We start from the raw sequence: 27,921 nt of genomic DNA, 5'->3' as shown, positions 1-27,921 counted from the left end.
CATCTGCCTGTCCGGCCTGTGTGTGTCCAGGGCTCTGATTCTTGTCCGTCACCAGAGACGCTGAAGGCGGCGGAGCAGCGTTTGCACACGGCGCACAGTGAGGGTCATGAGGCTGCTTCAAACTCTCAGACAAGCGGCTTCTCCGGTAGTTTTAACAGGTTGAACCGAAGATTTAACTAATTGTAAAGTGGATTTGTTCTACTAGTATACTTTTGCGTTCATTTGAAAGGGTTTTATTATTATTTATTAGTTACTTGGCTTTGAGGGTTTGTCCGTGTGCGTGTTTTACATCCAAAGACATCAGTTATGTCCAACTATCAGGATCAGGAGACGATTCCACTGGTGACGGATGTGAGCAGCGCCGACACTCGGTGGAGGTAAAGTTTTTAATTTAGTTCATTAGTTCAAATCAAAGTGGAACAAAGTCACTTGTTGAAAAGGGAATAAATTGATGACACATTGATGTTTATGAGCACATTCATCTTTGCTCACGGTTCTCTTGCTTCACACGGTTCTGGTCTGGACCATTTTTAACCTCTTTATAAACTGAGAAGTTATATATTTAATGTAATTCAAGATGATAATGTGATATGTAAAAATACTCCCCTTATCAATATGAACCTTGTATATGTGTAGCAGTATTAGTCAAAATTATGAACATTTCGTGCAAAAATAAAACATACCAGCAGATGGTGGTGTTTACATCTATTTATCTAAAATTGAGTCCATATTAAAATAATAAATAACTTGACTTATGTTACACATTTTGCCATGTTTAGATTCTCCTTAACATTTCCAACAATGATTTCAACTTAAAGCACACAGTCCATTTTATTTACGATACAATCACTTTGTTTCACTGGGGCATGACATCATTTAAACCAACTCAGCACATTTTATCTGTTGAAATTTAAAGGTCTAGTGCAAACAGTAACATGCAGTATTTCAGTTGTCAAAAAGTAATTTTGGCTTCTACCTGGTAGCTGAGGAGATAGTTTTGCTTAAAAATCACTTGGTTTAATTTGGGGTGAATATACATTATAGTTCTCTCACTCAAGTTTACCCATTGAAATACCTGTAAGGAGCTAGTGCATTCAATAACATTCAGCTTCAAAACCACTGTTGGGTGGTTAATTCATTAATTTTAATCAACACTATCAGAACTGAAGGGTTGTGTGTATGGCTCATGTTGGTCTGTTATTGTGATGTGTTGTTGCTTATCCTGGCTTAATGTATCCGTGATCCGGTTGTTCAAAAGCAGGATATGTTATGACATAAGTTACCATGGAGATTTATCCTGTGGCGTTAGCCTGGTCTGGAGCAGGCTAACGCCACAGGATTTATTAAATCATCCCTCATCTCAGCAGCAGTCACCACAAATGGAAACCAATAGTTATTTCATTGCCCACTACACTATGTTTTCACATTCAATTATACCCACTGTCATGATCTAATTGTGATTACATTAATTAATTAATTAATTAATTATGGGAAAGCACAGTGGCCCACCGTAAAACATCTAATAGTGTGTATTTGTTTGATAAGCTTAGTACAAAGACTGTGCTGTAAATGAGAGACTCCGCGTTTTATAGGCTTTTTACGGTACGTCATGATGGATATGATTGTCCATATAATGTGCTGTAAGTTAACATCAAAAACAATTTTCTGAGCAATACAACACTGAACTTGTTGCTTTTCCTCTGCTTCAGGCCAGATTTACACGACAACGATCTGACCACTAGGGCTGTAATCAACCAAAGAAACTCTTGGTCGACTAAAGCCCTGAAATTTCGACCCAAATTCGACTAATCGACGGGGGGTACTTTGTGGCTGCGGCTCTTTTATTTTGAAAAGACCCGCAGCCGTGGCTGGTTTTCAACAGAGTCTGACGGCTCTGACAGCGTTTTGCATTACGTTCATCTGCACAATATCATAGCCCGTGATATCTGAAAATAACTAGTAATATCAGCACAATAAGTGTTGAGGAATACAGAGTGAGACTGAACAGAGAGACTGAAGAGTGAGACTGAAGAGTGAGACTGAAGAGACTGAACAACAGCGCAGCTTTGCTGCTGAGACACAAATAGACCGCGGGACACTGCTGCTGTTACGAGCAGGTGCGTCTGCAGTTATAAAACCAATGAACGATTAATAGACTAAATTGAAATATGTTAATAATTCTGATATGTTCATACTCAAAAAGGACGGAGCAACCTTAGCTTAGCGTTTTTAAATGATATGTCATGTTTGTAGTAGCACTGTGAAAAGCAAACTGTTGCTTGCAAAGTTTGCATTTCACTTTTTAGTATTTTTGAAAAATGCACACACTGCTGATGTCTGACATGGATGTGACAGGAGGACTGAGACTGTAGCCTCACATGAAAAGCTCAAAATTCACGTCTAATTAATGACAACACTAATCTGTCTGACTGTCCTCATGAACCACGGAGCGACAACAACTCACTGGGCTGGATTAAACCAAAATAGTGGAAAACAAGGGGGGTGTTCTCTGATGACAGACTGTTACCTGTGAAGCACGGGTGCTGTAAAACACCCCTATTAGCATGTGGTACTTTCCTCCTAATGAAATTCACCATTAAAAAAAAAAAAAAAAAAATTAGTCGACCAATCACAATTTCGGTCGAGCCAGAGCTTGTCGACCAATTAGTCGACCAGTCGACTTTGACTTTACAGCCCTACTGACCACCTAATATAACTTCTAATGTAGACGCAGAACAGACTTCAAAACTCTGCTGACTGAATGAATGAGGAAATCAAATACCGTGTGTGTCTGAAAGAGGACGGAGACAGAGAGAAACTCAAGGTTTGCGGAGAAAAACCTGGTCCCGACCAGGTTAGTTTCAAAGAGCATGTTACCATGGTAACTGACCGAGAGATTAAGTTACTTCTCTCTGTGAAACAGGCTAGAGTTACTCCTCTTTCTCTGGTTTGACTTACCTCCCTTTGTGAAACGGAAAACTCAGAGTTTCCCTCATTTCAGGGTTAACAGACTCAAAATTTTCACTAAACCTGCTTTGTGCCTGCTTCTCCCTAGTAGCGCCGAGTCGCCCACGGTCGAAAACCAAAACATTAACTCGTCTTAATTGCTGAAATGACTCCTGGATAGGTATCAGAGCAGTTAAGGCAACTTAATGTCCGACTGATGGATATAATCTGACATGTTTGTTGTTGTTTGTCTGTACTGCATATGGATCTGACCTCAACATGTACGGGAGGATAGCCAGCGTGAGCAGCTCAGAGCTCACTTCAGTGTTTTCAACCTTTTAGATGGGAATGTGACGAGTGGAGATTTCCACTCTGGAGGGTGGGTTAATTTTTTTGCGTTTTTAAGCCCCCAAAACACCGTCACTGTCTAAATGAAAGGCACATCTGATAAAATATTTTGTCGGTTTGTGTGTGAGCTACACTGCTACACAGAACAATACATATACAATACATAAAAACTGGACATAATAAACTCTTAAGATTTGAAATGAAATAACTAGAAAAATAGAGGAAGGGGGGGTAGCTTATTCTGTTATCATTTCTTGTCATTACATCCGTGTAGTCATATTTCCATCATATGTTTTTGTTGTTTCGTAAAAATGAAAAACTAAATATACTATATACTTAAGAGAGAAGGATCAAACAGACACATATTTCTAATATCAAATCAAACTAGTGAGAATGCCCTGCCGCTGCAGGCACTAATGAAATACATTGAAGTGGCTCTGTGGTGTATTGTGGATGGATCAGTCCGTTACTGAGCTGATGATATGCTAACTCTCAGCTAGTTGCTAAATCATTAGCATCATCACAGTCAATATTTCATACACAAAGCTGTGTCATTCACACGATTCAAGCACATCGGCACATGTTTTTGCCAGCCCTGAAGCTAGTGAATAACAATGCAGCTACATAACGTTCTGAAACGCACTGTGGTTTATTAAAGCTCACATAGAGTGGTCCTGTTGCACATATATGTTAGTTATGGAGGTCTACTAACATACATTAACTTGTTTTTATGCTCAAAAACCTCCTAGTTGCTGTAAACGAGCCGATAGAAATCCTCTTTTCTGACGCTGTTCGTCAGCTGCGATGTTTCAGAGTGAACTCTGACCCCCAGAAGACAGAGTCTTGTGATTGGCCAGTACTATTCAGCACATCCGCTCTCAGAAGCGCAGCTCCCCCTTCTGGAACGGTGGATGCACTGCTCCTCATTATTAAAACATTGTTTTAACAGTGTTTAAAAATAGCTTCGTCACGACTCCCCGCCTCAGTCCCTTTGACGACCTTTGACCCAGAGTCAGACCCAGAGTCAGAAGACACTGTCGCTCGTGAAACACCTCCACAACGGACGTTATTCTTCTTCTGCGGTTCAATGTACGCAACCGGATGTGCCCGGACTAGTGCCCGGAGCAGGACGATCTGCTGGTCAGGAGAACCGGTGTTTACGTAACTATTACGGGATTTTCAGAGATCTCGCTGAGCCCGAGATTACAATAAACACAGCGTCTCAGCAGTGGCTGAACTGTTTGTTTAGAACCTTCAGGGCTTCATAAACAAGGTAATACACACCAAAAAAACTGCGTTCCTAGTTCCGCTTTAAAAGACAAAACATGATTTAATCCCTGTATGTGACTGAACACTAACGTTAATGAAAAATCATTCACAGCGATCAAACAACCTTAATTCAATACAAAGTAATAATACAAAGTTTATGGTTTTAAGACCCACAATACTGTGATTTGAAGCATGTAGTAGGTTCTTTGAAACTTCAACTCGAACAATTATGAAAAAAGCGAAAATCCCTCATTTTGAAAAAAGAAATGTTGTTTTACTTGTTTTGCGCTGGGCCGACTTGCGCCCTCCTCAGCCGTGGCGGGCCACAAATATGAAGAAGGCAGAGATGTTTATAAAGTAGACAGACCCATTTAATGCGGACGGCTCATGCTAGGGGGTGTGGGGGCAAAAGCGCACACACATTGATCTCCAGCAGCTTTACATCCAAACTCCCGTGTGAGAGAATTTCATGGGCTCACCACCATTTTCAAATTCAGGGGGTTAACATGCATAAAAACTCTTGAAATTTGGCATGGAGGTTGGGTTGACGAAAAATGCCATAGTTCGTAGCCCCAGGGCTCTATAGCGCCCCCAGAAGGTCAGACAAAAGCCGTAGGATAGAGATGAAATTTGGTGAGTTGGGCTTACTCCAATTTTTGGGGGAATTTATGATGCGAGATAAAGTGGTCAAAATTGCGGTAAATTCTGAATTTTTTCTTTTTTCTTTTGTGTCTTAGTTGCACATAATTGTTCTGATTTGAACCAAACTTGGTACACTTGTTGCTCTTGTGATTCCAAACAAATATATACATGAAATACAGCGGCTGCGCTGGCGCTGCAGTCTCTCCACCCGCAGGTTCCAGGGAGAAGATGTCAGTCAACACTCACTGCAAACAGGATAAAACCGCGGTGTTCAACAGAATCAATGTTCTGTTAGTGGGAAGTTCGAGGATAAGACGGTGACTGTGGGACTTCTGTAATGTGACGAAGACAGGAGCCAAGTGCAGGCTTTTAGGCAGCAGGGACGCTCGGTAGGGCTGGGTGGTATACAGGGTCATACCGAATACCGGTTTATATTTTCGTTATGATATGAATTTTTAATATACTGCCATACCGGTGTATTTGATTACAAAGTTCGGAACGCTGTGCCGAGGCGCGGCTGTGTGCTTTGCAAGTGGGCACGCTCTGCGTATAAACGTTTCATTAATGTTTAGATATTTGTTTCAATCACTGAACATGTCACCTGTCATATTTGGGACAAGAGTCAGGACCTTAAATCACTTGCACAAAACTTTTGATCAGTACTCAGCATTTGTTTTTTTTGTCATTTAAACCAGAGAGTACAAGGGGCGAGTGAGGTCTGCGCTCTTGGTCAAGAGTTCATGTACTTATTTTTGTGTAGGTAATATATTGTGATATATGTTTAACCTAAATAAACTACATATACAGGTAGATGTGTCTCGTTTACGTATAAGTTTGTCCTGTAATTGACGTAATGCTATGGGCTGAAATATGTGCCACCAGAAACTGAATTTGAATCGTTTATATTTGAATTTGAATCGCTAAACTTGAATAATTGCGTTAAAAAACTGAATTTGAATAATTTATATTTGAAATTAAATTGCTAAACTTGAATAATTGCATTAAAAAACTGAATTTGAATCACATAATTTGAATTTGTATTGTTTAATTTGAATTATTGCATTGAAAAACTGAATCTGAATAGTATAATTTGAAATTGAATTATTCAAATACAACACTCCATATCTCTTCGTATTCGGTTCTCACAATTCAGATTCAGTTCTCAAAATTCAGATTCAAATTACTGCGACATACATCCGGTTAGTTCAAGGATGAAGGAAGAGCAATCGAGCGCAGATACAGGATCTGCCGGCTTGACGTTGTTAACAGCTGCCACGAACGACTTCCTTAACCACTGACTGTAGCTCTATCCTACCGGTAAGTTTCACTTTACGTTAGTTTGTTTACTTAACTGGGTCTGTTTATGTGCTACTGGTTAGCAGATGAGAGGCTGACAAACTCTCATCTCATCTCTCATTGCTAAGTTAACGTTAGTCTACATTTACGTTACCTTAGCTGAAGCAGCCGGATAGATCTGAGTTTGTCAGCCTCTCATCTGCTAACCAGTAGCACATAAACAAACCCAGTCAAGTAAACAAACTAACGTAAAGTGAAACTTACCGCTAGGATAGAGCTACAGCCAGTGGTTAATGAAGCCGTTGTGGCAGCTCTTGTAGTTTGAAATCAAGACAAACACATTATTAATTCATTCGTCTGTTAACCTTCCTGCTTTATCTCCTGATGGCACACACATGACAGGCCGTTTTTGCTGAAGAGAATTCGGCTTTATTAGCTGATTGCACAGTAACACTTAACACTCTCACTATCTGCTCCGGTCGGCGTCACTATTCATTCACCGGCACACATGTAAACACTTCCGCTCGCGGGCAAGCGAGCGCGCACGCACTCACTCACGCACTCGCTGTGTCCCAAAGCTGTCTGGGTTACACATTACTGTTAAGGCACATCCCACAACACGTCTCTTCAATTGGAACAGCAGCGTAACTTCAGTGTTGTACTGTTTGAATGGCGGGTGGCTGTGCTAAGCTTCATTAAGGGTCGCGGGGTGCTGTGCCAATATCAGCTGACATCCATCCATCCATCCATTATCTAACGCTTATCCTCCACCGGAGCGTCGCGGGGGTGCTGTGCCTATCTCAGCTGACATTCAAGGTTAAAATAAATAAAACATTCATCCTATAGAGACTTTCAAACTATCAGGTCAAAACGTTTACATTAGAAAAGAAAGTAACGCGTCAACAACAAATCTATCGATCACACCAAATATCTAATGACGGAGCCGTCTGAGCCAGAGGATCGTTTCAACAGGGCAGTCCGAGATATGGCTGCTCTGTGCCGGGCACTGCACGCACCGAGCGTCCGCTGAGGCGGAGCCGATCACCTCCTACAAAGTCGCTGCCAAACTATAAATACATCACATCTTAATACACAAACCACATTTTTGAATTCCAAATCACTAATTTCTCGCCTCAAATGATCTTAAAACCGCGTTCTGGGACACAGAAAAATATTTATTTCAGGTTTGTTTTCTCTGCTGCTGTGTTCTGGTGAAATCCAAAGCGATTATCCTGTATCTGTGCTCGATTGCTCTTCCTTCATCCTTGAACTAACCGGATGTATGTCGCAGTAATTTGAATCTGAATTTTGAGAACTGAATTTGAATCGTGAGAACTGAATACGAAGAGATATGGAGTGTTGAATTTGAATAATTCAATTTCAAATTATACTATTCAGATTCAGTTTTTCAATGCAATAATTTAAATTAAATAATACAAATTCAAATTATGTGATTCAAATTCAGTTTTTTTTAATGCTATTATTCAAGTTTAGCAATTCAAATTCAAATTATGTGATTCAAATTCAGTTTTTTAATGCAATTATTCAAGTTTAGCGATTCAAATTCAGTTTCTGGTGGATTCAGTTAATTAATTCAGTTTCTGGTGGATTCAGTTAATTAATTCAGTTTCTGGTGGATTCAGTTAATTAATTCAGTTTCTGGTGGCGCATATTTCAGCCCATATAATGCTGTCATCGCCTGTCAGTTTGGCTGATTGAAAGCCCCCAGATGCAGCGGATTCAACGCACCCCAGATGCGCGATCTACTTGGATCACCTGTATTTCATCGTGACTGTACTCGATTCTCATCATAAAGATCGTTATGTGTCATATATGGATGTGTGGATATAACATAGAGAAATTATCCATTCTGCGTTGGATATGCAGAATGTAGCTGCGCACAATGCAGGAGAGAGAGAAGAGCAGAGTCAGCAGGGGCGGTGCGGAGAGAAAAAAGGCCCGCACCAGATGAGGGGCACCTTCTATAATTGCAATGCCTTGACTTTAGTGATGTCAGTACACACAGTACCAGCCATAACAACACAATTAGATTTAAAAACTATGTTACAGAATTGGCATAATTATTAATTTAGTTTTTTCCCATTTTGAGTTACTTACCCTCACTTCATGAGTCACCATGATGGTCTTTCAAAAAGCCTCAGAATGCCCAATTTTTACCTCAAATTTTCATAAGCTCTGCATGCCCCGCAATTTTATTATTACTATCATTTTGCATGTCTCTCTTTGTTTTCCACATGGTTACAGGAGAATATAAGGGCCCGGGGCACTATGAATTTTGTGTACTGCTGAACCTGGCTTTGTTTGCTGTTCATTTTTGAGTGTTTGCGCTGCTTAATCAACCACCAGCAGACTTGGATTAGGGTAAACCAAGACTCCTCCCATCCCTTTTATAAATACTAGAGGTGTCATTTCGTTTGCAGCAGTGGAAACATTTTTTGAACCTACAGCCGAATCTGCCTCATCATCAGAATCTAATAATTTCTTCTTGGGAAATGACCTGCATTCTATTCTTAAATATTTGATTCATGCTGATGCAAGAACAAGATGCAAGAACAAACTGGGTAAAAAAGAAGAATCATCTAAACATTGTTATCTGTCTTTACTAACTTACTTCCAATTTCCAATGTTCATCCAGTGTGTCCAACCACAGTGAGTTCAATGGTGGCGTTAGACATTGCCATGACAACAGCTATGCTCAGGAGGATCGTGAGCGAGAGAAGAAGGTTGCCAGGAAGCGGCTGTATGTGGTGTCTGTCATCTGTCTGATTTTCATGATTGGTGAAATCCTCGGTGAGTCATCCTGCTCTTTTCACTGTCATTTCTTTTTTAGATTTTCATACCCAGTATATTTTTCAGTAGTTTTTTATGTCATTCGATATCAAAATATATCTCAATATAAATATAAAGGAAATATGTCACATATAAATCACATATAAAGTTACTTCTGTAATAATATTGGAATATTTTTAGGGTATTTACCGATATACAAGATATATGTGGACACAAAAGCTGCACACAGAATCAGAATCAGCTTTATTGGCCAAGTATGAGAACACAAACAAGGAATTTGACTGCGGTTTTCTTCTTTAAGCACGCTGAACGTAACTTAACAAATATTCAACTCAAAAGAACAGGGACAACAAAGAACAAGTGGAGTGGTATAAAAATGAATAGGGAAATTGTACAGAGGTCTGGTCTATTATAAATGTATAAGCGTGAGCATATTTACAGTGAGGATTTGAATTGTTCAAGTGTAGGTTGTTTCTCTGGACTCATGAAAATGATTATTTTGAGATGTGTGTGCTTCAGTAACAATACGCTCTAATAAATACACTCTAAAATAAAACATCATGCATTGTCTTCTTCTTATTCACTAAAGTGTCAATGTGACATTTTGGAAAGAAAGTGATGTAGCACTAAACAACACTACTCTCTGTCTTTTTGTGCAGGTGGGTATTTTGCAGGCAGTCTGGCGGTGATGACTGATGCTGCTCATCTCCTGGTGGACTTCACTAGCTTCATCATTAGCCTCATATCTCTGTGGCTCTCCTCCAGACCTGCCACACAAAAGCTCAGCTATGGCTGGCACCGTGCAGGTGATGCTGATCTGTTTCAAGAACTCTTTTAAAGCTGCATGTGAAATTATTTTCTTGAATAACTGCCAGATATCAAAGGTGAGAGTTATCTTGGAGTTCATCATGAGGGTCATAAGAGGGTTAATCAGATAACGCTATGCACAAGCAATTAAACCATGTTAAATTTGGTCAACTTCTGTGTGCATTTGAAGCACTTTTCTGTTGCCTCTCTCTCCTCACTTGTGTTTTCATCACTGCAGAGATCATGGGAGCACTGCTGTCAATTTTCACTATCTGGCTGGTAACAGGCGTGTTGGTGTACCTGGCTGTGGCGCGCCTCATAAGTGACAATTACACCATTGAGGGCAGAATCATGCTCATTACCTCTGGCTGTGCAGTGCTAGCCAACATTATGTGAGTGAAATACACCCACGTCTCTGTTATATAGCTTTTTTGGTGCACACAGTAGAACTCTGAGTCAGTAGAACTCCTCTCCTTCCACAGCATGGCCCTCACCCTTCACCAATCTGGTCACGGTCACAGTCATGGCGGCCTCAGCTCTCACGGTCACAGTCACAGTGGCAAGAAAACAATGAACTGCAAAGACCATGTAGATGTGGAGCAGAAAGGAGCAAAACACAGTGAGTTTCTTCTGCTGAGTCATTATTTTGACAAATCTTAAATATGATCAAAGTTGGCCATGATGCAATTAACAGTTACATTATTCTCTACTATGACTGGATGTGGGGTCGGCACAATCCATCATTGTCGCATAATGAAATATATAATGACTATAATGAAATCCAGTGTATAATTATTATTATTTTCTCTGTCAGAAGGGAGGGCTCAGCAGGCCAACGCCAGCGTACGAGCAGCCTTTGTCCATGTGGTGGGAGATCTCCTCCAGAGCCTCAGTGTGCTCGTCAGTGCCATCATTGTCTTCTTCAAGGTAACGCATCGCTCTGTGTAAATCTGTTTTATGCTGTGATCTCAGGACATTGTGTGTGGAGTTGCTCTTTAAACAGTAGTGGAAGTCTGTGTCACATTCTTATCAGCTGGAAATACTGTGCTTTTTTTAAACATTCCACTGAGAACCTACATATGTGCATGAGAATGGCTCTAACTCCATTCAAGCCTAGATTCAAGCTACTGGCAGAGCAATCACATGCCCTTTTCTTAAAGAGGCACTCTTTAAAATAACTTTATTCAGAAGATTCAGTGTGGTTTTATTTTACTTGAAAAAAATTTTGTGTTCATTGAGTCTAGAAAGAAGGGAAGTGTGAAGAGGAAAGGACTGCTTAAAGCTCAGTTAGCTCTCCTTTTACTATTTCATCAGGATTTCAGCGTTTGTCCTAATCAACAGAAGTTTGCATATCCCATACTTTTTTTTAGTCAGATAATATGTGATCCAGCTGGTTGGGACATTTTTCTTCTCACACTCAGCTCCTGGTTCAGTAATGTAGAACAGGTGCATAAATACACAAGTCATTTCAGATAGATAGAAGACTTATCTTATTAAATTACATTTATATAATACAAATATATGAATTTGAATATGTATATATATATATGTATATATATGAATATCTGAATTTGTACCAGTAGAACACATGCAAGAACAATGTGTGTGGAGTTTGACAAACAAACAATAAAACTAGAAGAGCAAATAGAGTTTGGTTGCCTAGAGAATTATCATTGACTTCACAGCTGTAATTATGAGCTCCTCCATATTGTGTCATGAAAGTGTGAGTATATATATATATTTTTTACAGCAGATGGCTCTGGGAAAAAAGACCACCATAGTAATTTTAACTGTAAAATAATGTATTATGCATGATGATACTGTATACATGTTGGATGATATGTGACCAGCCATGGAAAAACAGAAACAAGTAGGCTGAGGGACATTTTTAGTTATTTACAGATTCTGAAAGTGTGATGTGTTCTCAGCTTTCCAACAATGTCTGTTGGTGCCAATTTAAGCCCAATTTATACTTCTGCGTAAAGTGCTCTGCGTGACCTACGCAGAGTCTCTACGTAGGTCACGCAGAGACTCTGCGTCGTCTCCGACTGCACGAAATGCAGTGTCCGCGAATTGTCCGTCACTCCGTCAAGGGACAACGGAGACGGCAAGAGCTGCGATTGGTCATCAGGACAGGCCGAGCTAAGCTGCTCTGTGCCGGCTCACAGTGAGCACCGAGCGTCCACAGAGGTGGAGCTGATCACCGCTGATAACGTCGCTGCCAAACTATAAATACGTCATATCTTAACACACACAACACATGTTTAGACTCTAAATGGACAATTTCTCGCCTCAAATTATCTTAAAACTGCGTTCCATGACACAGAAAAGTGCCACAAAAAAACAGCCACTGTTTCAACAACAACAGTCTTTCTCTCTCGGACACCATTGCTCACTGTAGCCAGAAGCAAAACAACCCTGCGCAGTGACCCCTACTGATCGGGCGGGAAATTGCAGAGCGTGTCCGTCACGCTCTGCAATTTCCCGACGCAGAATTTCACGACGCAGAAGTATAAAGGCTCGAGTCGTCTCCGTGGTGACGCAGTCGAATAATGAATAAGCAGTCGGAGAAGTATAATGTGGCCTTTAGATCTGTGTGCTTGTATGAATGAAGGTAGGTGTGTCAGAGGCACTGTGGTTGCTATGGTTACTTGCACACCTGTGAGCATGTGGTGGTTAATTAGTCACACAAAGATTAGATAGAGGTGACACAGCTCAGGAGGTGGAGGGAATTAGGATCAGGGAAGCCTGTGTGTCTGTGTGTGTGTGTAACAGGTGAATGGTTTTGTGTCACAATATTAGTATTTTTGTCTTTTCGTTTCGTTTTTTTTTAAAGTCTTTTTGGACCCAGGTTTTTTAGTTGAAAGATTTGTAAGCTGATGAAGTGTCAAACTCATTACCATGGAGGACTTCATTGTTACACAACACCATGAGTTGGAAATGACTTCAGATTTCCTCAAGGGGCCTTTTTTGTAGTTAGAATGACATAACGGTGTGTCTAACACATGGAAGTCAGATAATATTTGAAGAAGATATGGTCATTTGAATGTAGTCACTCCTCAAACTGCTTTAGGGAGAATTTTAGCCTCAAAGATTTACACCTTCTGAGAGCTGGAGTGATACTATTGTTGTGAGCTCCACACAGAAAAATACATATACAATACATACAAAACTGGACATAATAACCTCTTAACATGTGAAATGAAATAACTACATATATAGGAAGTGGGTGGCTTATTATCAGGGTTTCCTCTACATGTAATTGATTGTGGCGCAACGCCACGGCAAAATAAAAGCTGCCACACCTTCAGAATTTTTTATTTATTTATTTAAAAACCTTGTTTTCATGTTGTTTTATGTTTATATTAATGTAAATTATTGTATGAAATGTGATTTTGGCACACTGGAACACCAACATGGAGGGAGAGAAAAGGTGAACGATATGTACCTATAGGTTATATTTGATACAGTTTTGTTCACAACATATTACCAACACTAAAATAAGTAAATGAACTAATGGCCAAGACCGCAGACCTCACTCTCTCTCTCTCTCTCTCTCTCTCTCTCTCTCTCTCTCTCTCTCTCTCTCTCTCTCTCTCTCTCTCTCTCTCTCTCTCTCTCTCTCTCTCTCTCTCTCCGCCTCCCGTCCCGTGTGAATAAGGCGTCACACTCTCTGCTCATACTGGTTTAAATAAACGACAAACAAATGCTGATCAAGAGTTTTGTGCTAACAATGTCAGATCCTGACTCTTGTCTCAAATACGACAGGCTTCATTCAGTGATTGAAACAAATATATAAACATTAATGAAATGTTTACATGCAGAGTGCGCTCATCACAAAGCAGACAGCAGTGCCACAGCAGCGCGGATATGTTTTACACATTTGAATATTACTTCTCACTCGAGAAAAAATAAATAATAAATGTGCTATTGATTGGTTAATACAAGATACGCATTATTTCTATCCTTATTTCAGAGAGATTCTTATTTTTATTTTATTTTTGTACCATTGACCCTTGTTAAAGAGAGATTACTTTAGGCCTAATAAAGCATGCTGAGTATTTGGTTATGCAGTAGAGAGAGATATTATTTTGTTGTAGATTCATTTTTAACTGTTAAACTTAATTTTCTATTAATAGAGGAAACCTGTTACGTTTCAGATACACGTTTTGAACAGCACAACATAACATTAGCTTCGGTAATGCCCAGGTGATTGTTTATTTAAAGATGTTTATTTGGCTGTATTCAGTATAGACTAGTTTAGTTATTTAACTTATATCTTTAATTTGTTGTTGTTTTGGCCTTGTGATACTGCAAGATCCTGTTTTCAATTCTTATTTTCAATTCATGTACCGGAAACCCTATAGTAAAAAATGTATTTAGAAAACATTCAGTTTGAAATAGTCATAATTTCACATTTCAAAATCCTAACCCAGTCCTGAAGGCCTTAAAATGTGCCACACACAATCATATCCCCCTCACCTCCCCATGCTCTTCACAATGAAATCTCACTGTGAACTGACTTCAAAACTTGAGAGCCCTGATCAACTATTGTAGTCGTTGAACAATGTTTATCAATAACAGGTCTAGGGACCCAAGAGTTCTATGAAGAGGTTCCAGGGTATTCCTATGGACAAATAAATGAAATATGAATATACATTTCATAAAAATAAAAAACAAGAAAGGTAATATACTTAGGAGGATCAAATATAGATCCATATTTCTAATGTCAAATAAAATAAAATACATTTAAGTGGCTCTGTGTTGATGTGACTGGATCAGTGAATGAATCAGCTGAATGTTGATGATGTTACTAAATCATTAACATCACAGTCAATATTTCATACATAAATCTGTGTAATTAACCCATTAAATCGATTCAAAGTGATCAAACAACCCTAAATACAAAGTATATGGTTATAAGACCCACAATACTGTGATATGAAGCATGCAGTGGCTTCTTTGAAACTTCAACTTGCATCATTTTGGGTAAAAAAATGAAAATCCCTCATTTTGAAAATAAATGAAATAAAATAAATAATTGTTTACTCAGTTTGCACTAGGCCGACTTACATTACACATACATAACCCACATCTTTTGCATTATTCTATGTTTTGTCTTTCAGCCTGAATATAAGATAGCAGACCCCATCTGCACCTTCCTGTTCTCCATTTTTGTTTTGTGCACCACCTTCACCGTCATGAGAGACATTCTGCTTGTCTTAATGGAAGGTAAGAATCACAATCACAATACTTTATTAATAACCCTCGGGGGGGAATTGTTTTTGTTCCAGATGCTCTGTGCAAAGTGAGAAGAAATACAGCATGACAGATAAATGAAATAAAATATGTAAATAAAATAAAATAGAATAACACAGTGAAATAGACAATAAGCTAAAAGAAATAAAATAAACAATACAATAAACAATAAAAATAAATAATAAAATACAATAATAAGTAGACAATCTGGGAATATACACAATATACAGTGAATGTAAGTATAAACAAATGAAAGAAGTTAGATGAGAATGGGTAAAGTTTGTTTGTTTGTTTATTTATTTAAAAAGAGTCTGATCATCAGAGGGAGGAGAATCTCCATTACACTGTAAGATATAATTAGTTGGCTTTACTCAAAAAATATATGCAAACTTATTGCCTTAAACTAACTGAGTTAAGTAAACTTGATTAAGTAAGTACATGTAACTTATTAAATATAAGTGTGCAGTACTTGTTTATAATGAGTTTACTATATATATTATACTATATTATACTAAACTAAACATGGTATTTTGAGTTCACAGCTCTTGAATTAACTTACTTGTTATGATTGTACTTTACTAAAATAACATGTTTATTGTAACTTTGTTATCATCACTTAATTTTAAAGAAAAAAATACTGCGAAAAAAATGTCATTCAATTTATTTCAAATGTGCACAGAATTAAGTCCATTATTGCTATAAATATTTTCCACACACTTGAAATCTATTGTGAAAATATGTAAAGGAAAATATAAATGACTTCTATTACATAGATTTATTCATTTTCAAACCTCTGTAGAAAGAGAATAGCAGCTAACCTGAAATAGACTCTGACTAGATACACAGTCACATCCTGGTGTTCAACAAAACAGACTATTTCCAGTCGTCAAAGATGCAGAGATGTTCCACGGTTGACGTCTGCAGTTCAAGAAGTGTTTCTGAAATGTAAATATCTTTTTTATTTTAGGGCATTTTGAATCTCAGGGCTAAAATATGTTTTTGATTGATATGTTTTATTAGCGCATGTCACCTTAGCCCAGGTTTCCCCTTAACGACAACTGAATGCAAGTTATATTTTAGCAGAACGCTGTGTACTTGGCACCCTAACCCATACACCTGGTATTAGATTCTCTGATCAAATAGTGTGTAGTCTGATCGCATGTATTTACACCTGGTATTAACATGTGTCCACATCAATATATGGTTGCTATCCGATCACAGGTCACCCCCCCCCCCCCCTAAGTCACCTCTTCTTCTGCAAAGTTTTGCAGCAGCAGTGACATCCTGCCCTATCAACAACAACAATAACAGTGTTAGCCACATGTGAAGTCGCACTATTGTGTAAACTCCTCTTTACTTTTCAAAGAAGTGGAACAAGTCGTCTTTGACAAGTGCAAAAAGAGACTGTGCAGTTTTGTCGCCACCTTCACGTTAGCTGTGCTCAGACCAACCTGTTTCATCTGACCTGGTTGTAGCAGAGACACATGGACGACTTGATGCCATTACAGAAAATTAATTTTAATGCCAGGTGCAAAAGTAATTGTTTTCACAACATACAGTGATGTTATTCCCTCCACTCCCTACCAACACTGATTAACTTAACATAAAGTCTATGACTGATAAACTTGAATGCTCTGTTTTTATTCAGTTTATGGGCTAAGCCAAGACTAGCTATGTCTACATGTGCAAAATGACTTAATTAAAAGTTTAGTTTAGACTGGAATGTACACAGTCAGAATGGACCTGAATGATGAGCTGCATCTACCAGCCCTCTCGTTTGGATTACATGTCATATTTTAACTGATCAGGCTTTTATTCCAATTACTTGTGTCCATGTAAAAGTGGCTAGTGCTGGACTTAAAATGACACAGACTATTATTCAGTTTGTAGGCTAAGCCAGGGGTATTCAAATACAATTCGAAGAGGTCCAGTTATTAAAATGTACTCCATAATGTCTAAATTGCATCCAACAGCCTACCAATAAGTCTATAAATTAATCAACAGCACACATTGTCATTGTCATATCAACACTATTCATTTAAAATGTTAAATTTGGATACTTTTAATATAGAAAATGTCGAATCATCTGAATAAAGTAAATTAAAAGTAAAGTAAAGAAAAAGAATGGGATATGCAAACTTCTGTTGATTAGGACAAACGCTGAAATCCTGATGAAATAGTAAAAGGAGAGCTAACTGAGCTTTAAGCAGTCCTTTCCTCTTCACACTTCCCTTCTTTCTAGACTCAATGAACACAAAAATGTCACACTTTTCAAGTAAAATAAAACCATACTGAATCTTCTGAATAAAGTTATTTTAAAGAGTGTGTCTTTAAGAAAAGGGCATGTGATTGCTCTGCCAGTAGCTTGAATCTAGGCTTAAATGGAGTTAGTGCCATTCTCATGCACATATGTAGGTGCTCATTGGTGAGCCTGGAACAGTACTTACAGTAAGTAGATCCAAACATGGTCAAGGTGTGTAGCCCTACTTTGGTTAGACCAGGGAAAGCAGTCTTAGGAACAATGCAGTCAGCTTAAAAATGATCTTTTTGCGTAACATCTGCTTGTTTGCACCATGCGTTTATTTCATACAATTAAAAAGGAATGGAATCTGGATTCAGCTTGTCTCCCCTGTATCTGGCACCAGGATTCTAGTTGTGGATGTTTCCAGACCAATTGTGGGTGGTCCTTAAATTAAAAACGTCATCAAATCCCTGTTTAACCTAATACAAATGACCGACTAATATACTGTTATATTTTCTGTTCAGAATAGAGATTTTAATAGCTTGATTCTCATTTAAATATTTTGTTGTAAAATCTTTTGTTGCATAGAAGAACAGACCTATTCACGACTGCTCTCCTTGGTTCTGATCAAAGAAGATCGCTTTGGAATCTCCATTACTTTTACCCTCTATAGGGCAGAGTGACGCTGACGCGCTAAAGCACACGTAGATGTTCCTCTTGTACAACATGAGGCCGACAACTTCTTTTTTCTTTTTTTTTTACTTTTTAAGACAATACAAAGAATACAAGTGCAATAACATGAACAATAGAAAGGGGGCACACTAATATAGATTTATACAGCTTCTCTTCGATTGCTCCTCAAAGCTTATGCTGATTGTGTAGTGTCATCTATTTCTTCCATGAAAAAAGTCAATTTTTGACTAAATGGGGGACAGAGCAGAGGTGAGGGACAGAAAGGACATGAGCTGATATACAACAACTGTCTCATGTATTTAGTTAAGTTGGTTAATAACCACTTTAATTGTGTATTTGATGATTTAATCTGTTTTGCTTTGCTTTAGTTTTTTCAGCTTCAGGAGCCAAAACAACATATTTAATGTGAAAGAATTGAGCTAACGTCAACATATTTGTAAATTGACGATGAAGATCTGTGTCTTCTGCTCTCTTCTGCTTCAGTGTGTGACTTTTAAATATTAATAAATGTTCGCTCAGTCAGGTTTGATAGTAGAGCTTGTTTTCAAATGGACATAGTAAACAAATAATCCAACAGAATTTCTGTTTGAGGACTAAATGGCGGTAGAATAATAACATCACCAACAACAAAAAGCAGTAAAACTTTAATACCCACAATAAGTCCTTCCACTGTTATTGTCAGGCTCTTCTCTCTGTCTTTTCAGGCACTCCAACAGGTGTTAAATACAGTGAGGTGCGGAATGGTCTGCTGACAGTGAAGGGGGTCACAGCGGTCCACAACCTCCACATATGGGCCCTCACCATGAACCAAGCTGTACTGAGTGCTCACATAGCCGTAGGTGAGAAGGCACTTTTTTTTACATGTAATGCTTATGTATGAACAAAAAGTATGAAAAGGACTCCTAAAAGTAGAAGTACTGATCAAACTTTTTCACTTAAGTAATAGTAACAAATTAAACAAAATTTAAACAAAAGTTAAAATGATTTTACTAATATACAATACCACTTTTAAAAAATTGGCAAGGTGGAAAAAAAAAAATCTTGTTACACAAACTAGATTAGGTTAATTTTTCGCTTGATGATAAACTGCCCAGCAACAAATGCTTCTACAAACCTATTCTGGCGAAGTGTCAGCAAAAGTTCCCAGGTTGACTTTCTTCATCTGTGTTCTCCCTGATACGATGGAAGGACATTAGTCTTGATGTTGGGAAGGCAGCATGCAGATGAAGGCAGCATGCAGATGAAGGCAGCATGCAGATGAAGGCAGCATGCAGATGAAGGCAGCATGGAGCTGAAGGCAGCATGCAGATGAAGGCAGCATGCAGATGAAGGCAGCATGGAGCTGAAGGCAGCATGCAGATGAAGGCAGCATGCAGATGAAGGCAGCATGCAGATGAAGGCAGCATGCAGATAAAGGCAGCATGCAGATGAAGGCAGCATGGAGCTGAAGGCAGCATGGAGCTGAAGGCAGCATGCAGATGAAGGCAGCATGCAGATGAAGGCAGCATGGAGCTGAAGGCAGCATGCAGATGAAGGCAGCATGCAGATGAAGGCAGCATGGAGCTGAAGGCAGCATGCAGATGAAGGCAGCATGCAGATAAAGGCAGCATGCAGATGAAGGCAGCATGGAGCTGAAGGCAGCATGGAGCTGAAGGCAGCATGCAGATGAAGGCAGCATGCAGATAAAGGCAGCATGCAGATGAAGGCAGCATGGAGCTGAAGGCAGCATGGAGCTGAAGGCAGCATGCAGATGAAGGCAGCATGCAGCTGAAGGCAGCATGCAGATGAAGGCAGCATGCAGCTGAAGGCAGCATGCAGATAAAGGCAGCATGCAGATGAAGGCAGCATGGAGCTGAAGGCAGCATGGAGCTGAAGGCAGCATGCAGATGAAGGCAGCATGCAGATAAAGGCAGCATGCAGATGAAGGCAGCATGGAGCTGAAGGCAGCATGGAGCTGCAGGCAGCATGCAGATGAAGGCAGCATGCAGATAAAGGCAGCATGCAGATGAAGGCAGCATGGAGCTGATGGCAGCATGCAGATGAAGGCAGCATGCAGATGAAGGCAGCATGCAGATGAAGGCAGCATGGAGCTGAAGGCAGCATGCAGATAAAGGCAGCATGCAGATGAAGGCAGCATGGAGCTGAAGGCAGCATGGAGCTGAAGGCAGCATGCAGATGAAGGCAGCATGCAGATAAAGGCAGCATGCAGATGAAGGCAGCATGGAGCTGAAGGCAGCATGGAGCTGCAGGCAGCATGCAGATGAAGGCAGCATGCAGCTGAAGGCAGCATGCAGATGAAGGCAGCATGGAGCTGAAGGCAGCATGGAGCTGCAGGCAGCATGCAGATGAAGGCAGCATGCAGCTGAAGGCAGCATGCAGATGAAGGCAGCATGGAGCTGAAGGCAGCATGCAGATGAAGGCAGCATGCAGATAAAGGCAGCATGCAGATGAAGGCAGCATGGAGCTGAAGGCAGCATGCAGATGAAGGCAGCATGCAGATAAAGGCAGCATGCAGATGAAGGCAGCATGGAGCTGAAGGCAGCATGGAGCTGAAGGCAGCATGCAGATGAAGGCAGCATGCAGATAAAGGCAGCATGGAGCTGAAGGCAGCATGCAGATGAAGGCAGCATGCAGATGGAGGCAGCATGCAGATGGAGGCAGCATGCAGATAAAGGCAGCATGGAGCTGAAGGCAGCATGCAGATGAAGGCAGCATGCAGCTGAAGGCAGCATGCAGATGAAGGCAGCATGCAGATGAAGGCAGCATGCAGAAAAAGGCAGCATGCAGATGGAGGCAGCATGCAGATGAAGGCAGCATGCAGATGGAGGCAGCATGCAGATGGAGGCAGCATGCAGATGAAGGCAGCATGCAGATGAAGGCAGCATGCAGATGAAGGCAGCATGCAGATGAAGGCAGCATGCAGATGGAGGCAGCATGCAGATGAAGGCAGCATGCAGAAAAAGGCAGCATGCAGATGGAGGCAGCATGCAGATGAAGGCAGCATGCAGAAAAAGGCAGCATGCAGATGAAGGCAGCATGCAGATGAAGGCAGCATCCAGCTGAAGGCAGCATGCAGATGAAGGCAGCATGCAGATGAAGGCAGCATGCAGATGAAGGCAGCATGCAGATGAAGGCAGCATGCAGAAAAAGGCAGCATGCAGATGAAGGCAGCATGCAGATGAAGGCAGCATCCAGCCGAAGGCAGCATGCAGATGAAGGCAGCATGCAGATGAAGGCAGCATGCAGATGAAGGCAGCATGCAGATGAAGGCAGCATGCAGAAAACAAAATGATCAATAATTCCCTTCACGTGCTAAACAACTACAACTAAAACAATGAGCCTGGTCTGACAATATAAGGAGCAAGTAGATTTAACCTGTTTGTTAAACTCTGCATTAGGTTGAATGTGCAAAATGATGACCAGGACACACCTTCACTGTTTCAATATAGAAAAACAAATGTGGTACAACAATATTGTGGTTTCTATAGCAAAATAAATTAATAAATAAAATACAATGAAGTACAAACTAAAATACTGACATAAACTTCAATATTACACTCTGCTTTTATCTTTCACATTTCTGCAACAAAACAATGTACCGAATGTCCACCGGACATCACTCACACAAACAAAATGCATCTCCGTAACTGTATTATGAACAAAAGGTACAGTTGTCATCCATTCCCTGTATGACACATCTATTTGCAAGACATTTGGGGAACATGTCAAGATCCGTGCAAGGCATTTCCTGCCTCACACACACGCAGACAGCTAATGTCAGCTTAGCTGCTTATTTTGAGTCCAAAGTTCGCCTAATTCTTGTTGTGTGTCGACCCACACTCTCTCACACACACATAAGATCCCCCGCCAACAATGCCAAACTGTAGATCAGTTAAAAAGCTGGTGATCGTAAGCCCAATCATAACCCGTTCAGTGGTATTTCAGTCCAGTGACTGTGTCAGACAGAGTCTGTGCTCCGGTGATGCAGGATGGACTGAACCATTCTGTGAACAAATCTTTTTAATCAACTGATTCTAATTCAGTACACTGAAAATAACAGTTTTACAAGTCACTAGTTTGTGTCGCGTATAAACTGACGCCTGTGCAGTTTTGTGCAGCCATGGTATGATGACCACACCCACACTGAAAAGGTATTATGAAGTAATGGAAAACAACATGTTGATACCAAACTCGATGGTTGCGTTTTGTGACCAAAATTTGAGACATTTTGAGTTACATCTACTTGCACTTGTGAAACTAATATGCAAGTTGCAATTTTCAGTTGGGGCCACTGTGCTAGGAGTCTGGAGCCCTGAAACTGAGTCGAGTCGAGTAGAACTAGAACTGTATCATGGAAAAGCACAATAAGTCAAAAGAAATCAGAAAACTAATCACTCAAGTAAAGTACAAGTTAAGAACAGTCGCATAGTATTTGTTGTTCTTTACTTGGGAACATACAGTGAACAGTCTATGAAGAAACAAATATTACTACACATGGTTACGTTCTTGTCAACAGTAACTCCTCTGTACACACACAGTGATGACACACACAGTGATGACACACACAGTGATGACTGATTGAAACGCAAACAGACAATTCATGACAAAACAGTGAAACGCTTTATAGGAGCAGTGAGGGTTATTGACATTAGAGGAGTAACCTTATAGACATGATGACCAAACAAACAGCTCACCATCATTTCTTTTATTGTCCTCTATGCAGATGAGTCCGTGGATGCTCAGGCTGTTCTCAGAGAAATGACACAGGCTTGTTTCTCCTCCTACAACTTCCACTCTGTGACAATTCAGGTAGAGAGCGAGGCTGACCTGAAGCCTGGATGTACTCTTTGTGAAGACCCCAGGAACTGAGTAAACATCCTTTGACTGTGACATGAATGCCAAAGTCACACTTTACTGTACTTTTGAGTGCCTTTATTTTGGCATTTCAAAAAAAAACTTGTTAAAAAAGAAATGTTATCTCTTATATGAAAATATTAACTTAATTATATATTAATAGTTAAGTGTCATATGAACATGTCAGTCTGAGTAAAATTTAACTATTCTTATTTGGACTAACATATCATTTGATTAAAAGTCTGATTACATCTGCATGTATACGACTCAGACTTTGTGTTCTGTGCATGCAACAAAATGTCCCTTCCTGGGCTTTGACCTGGAAGTAGAAGGAGACAAACATTTATTTGTGCTACTTTGTTTACACATTTCCAAAATATTTTTGGAATAAATACAATACAAAGAAATAGAGTGAGGCTATAAGAAAATATAGGTATGGATGGGTATGCTGGCAATCTGTCTATTATGTATATTAATCAAGGCCAATTATGAAATGATTCACGAGGAAAGTATGACTCTGCCCAGCACTTGTGTGTATTGCTTGCAAAAGCATTTATATGAAAACTGAAACTGACTGACTCAGGTCTGGGATAAAGGTCATAGGCCGCAAGGTGAACCTCGAAAAGTGCTTTAGAAAAGGAATCCCGCTCCACAGGCGTGGAACTACATAAGCTTAAGTCCATAAAAAAGAAAGAGTCCTGCTTATCAACCAAGACAAAGTTCAAATTTGCTCAATTTCCAGAAGATTCTTCTAGCGACGTTGTTTTTTACTGAACTAGTCCCTTCATGGCGTAATAAGATCTTGGGCAAAAGTAGTGCCACGGCTCGTCACGTGATCGTTCTACACCAATTGGGTGGCTGCATTTTGTCAACAGAACTGAAACATGGCGGCCACCGTGGCAAATGAATTGTGTGAAACAGTGCTGTTTGTTTGTTTTATGTCATGTTTGTCATAAGTATTTAATACCTCACTACGTCTGATGTATTTGTGTTATATAGGCAGTGTTTGTGAGAGGTTTTACTATCTGTGGCTGGCGTAAAGTCAGTGTTAACAAGCACTATCCCGTTGTCAGTTAGCTGATGCTAGTGCTATTCCACATTTAACTTGAGCGTCTCTCATTATGCCATCGAGATGAATTCATCTTAAACCACCTTCCTGAGGCCTGAGCAGACGTGAGGGACACTGAACGGAGAAGCACCTGAGATGTGAAACATCTGTTGCTGCCCCGTCAGATATCCACCGGGCTGCCGTTAGCTGCCGTTAGCTGCCATGCTAACTCCCTTCACAGAGAGTACAGAGTTGACCATCAACATTGACCAGCAGAGTTTATCAGCGACGACAACATTATGGACTACTATGTTCACATTGCTAGGTTTATTGACTGAGCTTGTGGATTATTCAATTAGACTGAGGTCTTTTTGTCTGTCTATCTGTTGTTGTTATTGTTCATTGGGTTGTACCATGTACACGTTAAATGCACTCTGAAAATAAACATGACTTGATTGCATACGTCGCTGCGTCCAAGAAGATTAATTTATGTAAAGTAATTTAGATCAATAAAAGGCATTCATTTTACATACAATGACCATTGATTCATTTAATATTGATATTTACTCATTCATCCGTCCACAAATGAAACAACAGTGATGAACCATAGAAACGACATTTATTACAAGGATGACAGAAAACTGTACAAAACATGGAATAATCCACGAACTCAGCCAATAAACCTAGCAATGCAAACATAGTGGTCCAGAATGTTGTTGTCACTGATAAACTCTGCTGGTCAATGTTGATGGTCAACTCTGTACTCTCTGTGAAGGGAGTTAGAGGCTTTGGAGCATGATTCACTGCTTAAGACCATTGATGTCTGCTTTAAGGCATTTTTCATCTTCAACATTGAATATCCAAAGCAGTGTAAGCATGTGTGGGAATTCCTACAGAGCGCAGTCTATAAAATGCCAGGAGAGGAGTCCAAACAGGTGAAGTTCCTTCAGACAAGAGTACTTATGCGCAAGTAGAGCTAACTACCTTTTCTAATTTAAAAGCTGTTCTTGAGGCCAACAGGTGTTGATTGTTGACTTATTTTATTGTTTGTGTTCCAGTGACCTGAAAGATGCTGAATTTGATTTTATATTGTTGATAATTTTCAATAATAAATGTTTTCCAAGGTTCCAGTATTGTTCCAGTAAGTGTTTATTGCATAATATATGCTTTGCGTGACCAAACTCTGACCAGCTTAACCAGCTAAAGTGTACTGCAAATGCACTGCAAACCCCAAAACACCAGCAAATAAGAAAACGCCGGCAAGGTTTGCAGGTGTTTTCTTATTTGCAGGTGTTTTCTTATTTGCTGGTGTTTTCTTACTTGTCGGTGTTTTCTTACTTGTCGGTGTTTTCTTACTTGTCGGTGTTTTCTTATTTACTCGTGTTTTGGGGTTTGCAGTGCATTTGCCCCTGTCAGCCACCGTACTAAAGGGTGTTTGTTAGGAAGACCAAATGCCTCTTTACTTTTTCAACAGTCCTTATTTATTGCTACACATCCTCATCCCTTCATTGAGGTATGGGGTGGTTCTGAAATGGAAAAAAATATATAATATAGATAAAACATATGGTGTATACAAGTCTAAAAGGTTGCAAAAATACCAGATGAAATGAACATCATTCAATAGATCTGTATCAATAACCTGTAAAACTATAGGCATATGAGCAAACCAGGCAAACAGTGAAATACTCACAAACTGCCACCTACTGGTAGAGAGAGTAAACATCACTGATCTTCTCTATCCATCCATCATGCCGTGTCTTGAATGTGGGTGATGGGGACCTCTGCTGGTGCTCTTTATTAAGGCAGGGTAAACGTTTTCATGAATATGCATTCACACACTCGGTTAAAAATAATTATAAATCTCATTTTCCCAGACAACCAGCTGTTATAGCTTCACTTAGCAACACATAAATGTTCTCCATACCGGTGTATAAAGACAACGGTATAATATGTATGAAAATAAGTTGGCATGCTTTTATTTTGAAGTTTTTATACGTCACGTCCGTTTCCGGTACGACCGTCGTGATATATACATCCATGAGTGATATTGATAATTTAGAAACAAAAAACGAAAAAAGGAATTTGAAAAAAAAACAAAATCGGACCAGAAACGAGAAAACGGCGAGAAAAACATGGTTTTTCGTTTTTGGTTTTAAACGAAAAAACGAGAAAACCAAATTCAAATAAATGGCCCGATTTTGGTTTTTGCAAATTCCTTTTTTTGTTTTTCGTTTCTTAATTATCAATATCACGGCGGTGATGCCGGAAGCGGAAGTGAGGCGTAAAAACTTCAAAATAAAAGCGCACTAACTTATTTTCATATTTTATTTTTTTTACCGTTGTCGTTATACACCGGTATGTAGTAAGTTTATTTGTGGTAAGTGAAGCTATAACAGCTGGTTGTTTGGAAGAAGGAGAAGTAGACTATAATTATTTTAACTAATGTGAATGTCTTGAAAGGCGCCTTAAATATAATGCATTATTATTATTATTATTATTATTATCTGTTGAAAACGTTTACCCTGCCTTAATAAAGAGCACCAGCAGGGGTCCCCATCACACACAGTCAAGACTGACACGGCTTAAGAGACAGATAGATAGATAGATAGATAGATAGATAGATAGATAGATAGATAGATAGATAGATAGATAGATAGATAGACAGACAGACAGACAGACAGACAGACAGACAGACAGACAGACAGACAGACAGATTTATTAGTGATGTTTACCCTCTCTACCAGTAGGTGGCAGTTTGAGAGTATTTAACTGTGTGCCTGGTTTGCTCATAGTCAGGTTATTGATACAGATTTATTGAATGATGTTCATTTCATCTGGTATTGGATGGTTTATTTGCAATCTTTTATGTCTGTTTACACCATGTGTTTTATCTGTATGTTTTTATCATTTCAGAACCACCAACACCTCCATGAAGGGAAGAGGATGTGTTGATGTGTAGCAATAAAGAGTCATGTGGTGTCTTCTTAACAAACACCTTTCAGTAGCTCTGGCTTCACTTACCACACAGTCACCACCAGTGCTCGTTTTTGAACTTCATCACTGTATCATATCATCATCATCATCATCATCATCGTCGTCATCATCATCATTCAACCTCAGCGCAGACTTAAACCTGCATGTTCTTCTGGTCTAACTCTGCTGTCATCTTCTAAGTGTCTTTGACAGCTCAGATATATGTTTATCTAATGTAACATCAGCTATTTAGTCAAACAATTCACACTGTGCTATAAACTCAACACTGTTTTAGGAGTGAACTGTATGACATTTAGAGAGCACAGCTACTCACAAGATATTTCTCCATCTTCTCCCTTTACACTCCAGTGTATTATAAGACCAAACAAAGCATGATGTGTGCGTGTGTGTGCGTGTGTCTGTTAAAAAGGAATACACCAGCAAATAGCGCTGGAACACTCTGAACAAAATTGTAGTGCGCCTTACTTTATCCTAATATTGTCACAAATTCTACATTTGTAGGCACGGAGGCAAGTTAAACTAAGCATTTATTATCATTAAGACAAAAACAATGTGTTTCGTGAATATTTTAGTGTCGTTATTCAGTGAAAAAAAAAAGACACTAAAAACGACTTACATAGAAGAAAATATTTTCAAGTGGCGCCTTTATTTCATTCTTTACGACCCCGAGTGGTGTGAGACCACCTCTCGCGAGAGTTACAGCATGTGAGAT

The 27,921-nt window shown here is 39.6% G+C and overlaps 1 protein-coding gene across 1 annotated transcript; it reads left to right on the top strand.

Annotated features, from left to right (window-relative positions):
• Positions 1-306: 306 nt before the first annotated feature.
• Positions 307-23,182, top strand: slc30a8 (solute carrier family 30 member 8; the record flags this gene model as incomplete). The annotated part of the gene is made up of 9 exons (XM_083900169.1): positions 307-377; positions 9,158-9,312; positions 9,972-10,118; positions 10,358-10,511; positions 10,602-10,738; positions 10,934-11,046; positions 15,246-15,351; positions 19,018-19,152; positions 23,037-23,182. 9 exons carry the CDS (start codon positions 307-309, stop codon positions 23,180-23,182), a joined length of 1,164 nt encoding a protein of 387 aa, XP_083756295.1.
• Positions 23,183-27,921: the final 4,739 nt, after the last annotated feature.

This window comes from Microchirus variegatus (assembly GCF_963457635.1).
Source record: "Microchirus variegatus genome assembly, chromosome: 13".
Taxonomy (NCBI): Eukaryota; Metazoa; Chordata; class Actinopteri; order Pleuronectiformes; family Soleidae; genus Microchirus; species Microchirus variegatus.
Note: the sequence above shows the minus strand (reverse complement) of the source record. Positions and strands in the feature narration are given on the sequence as shown.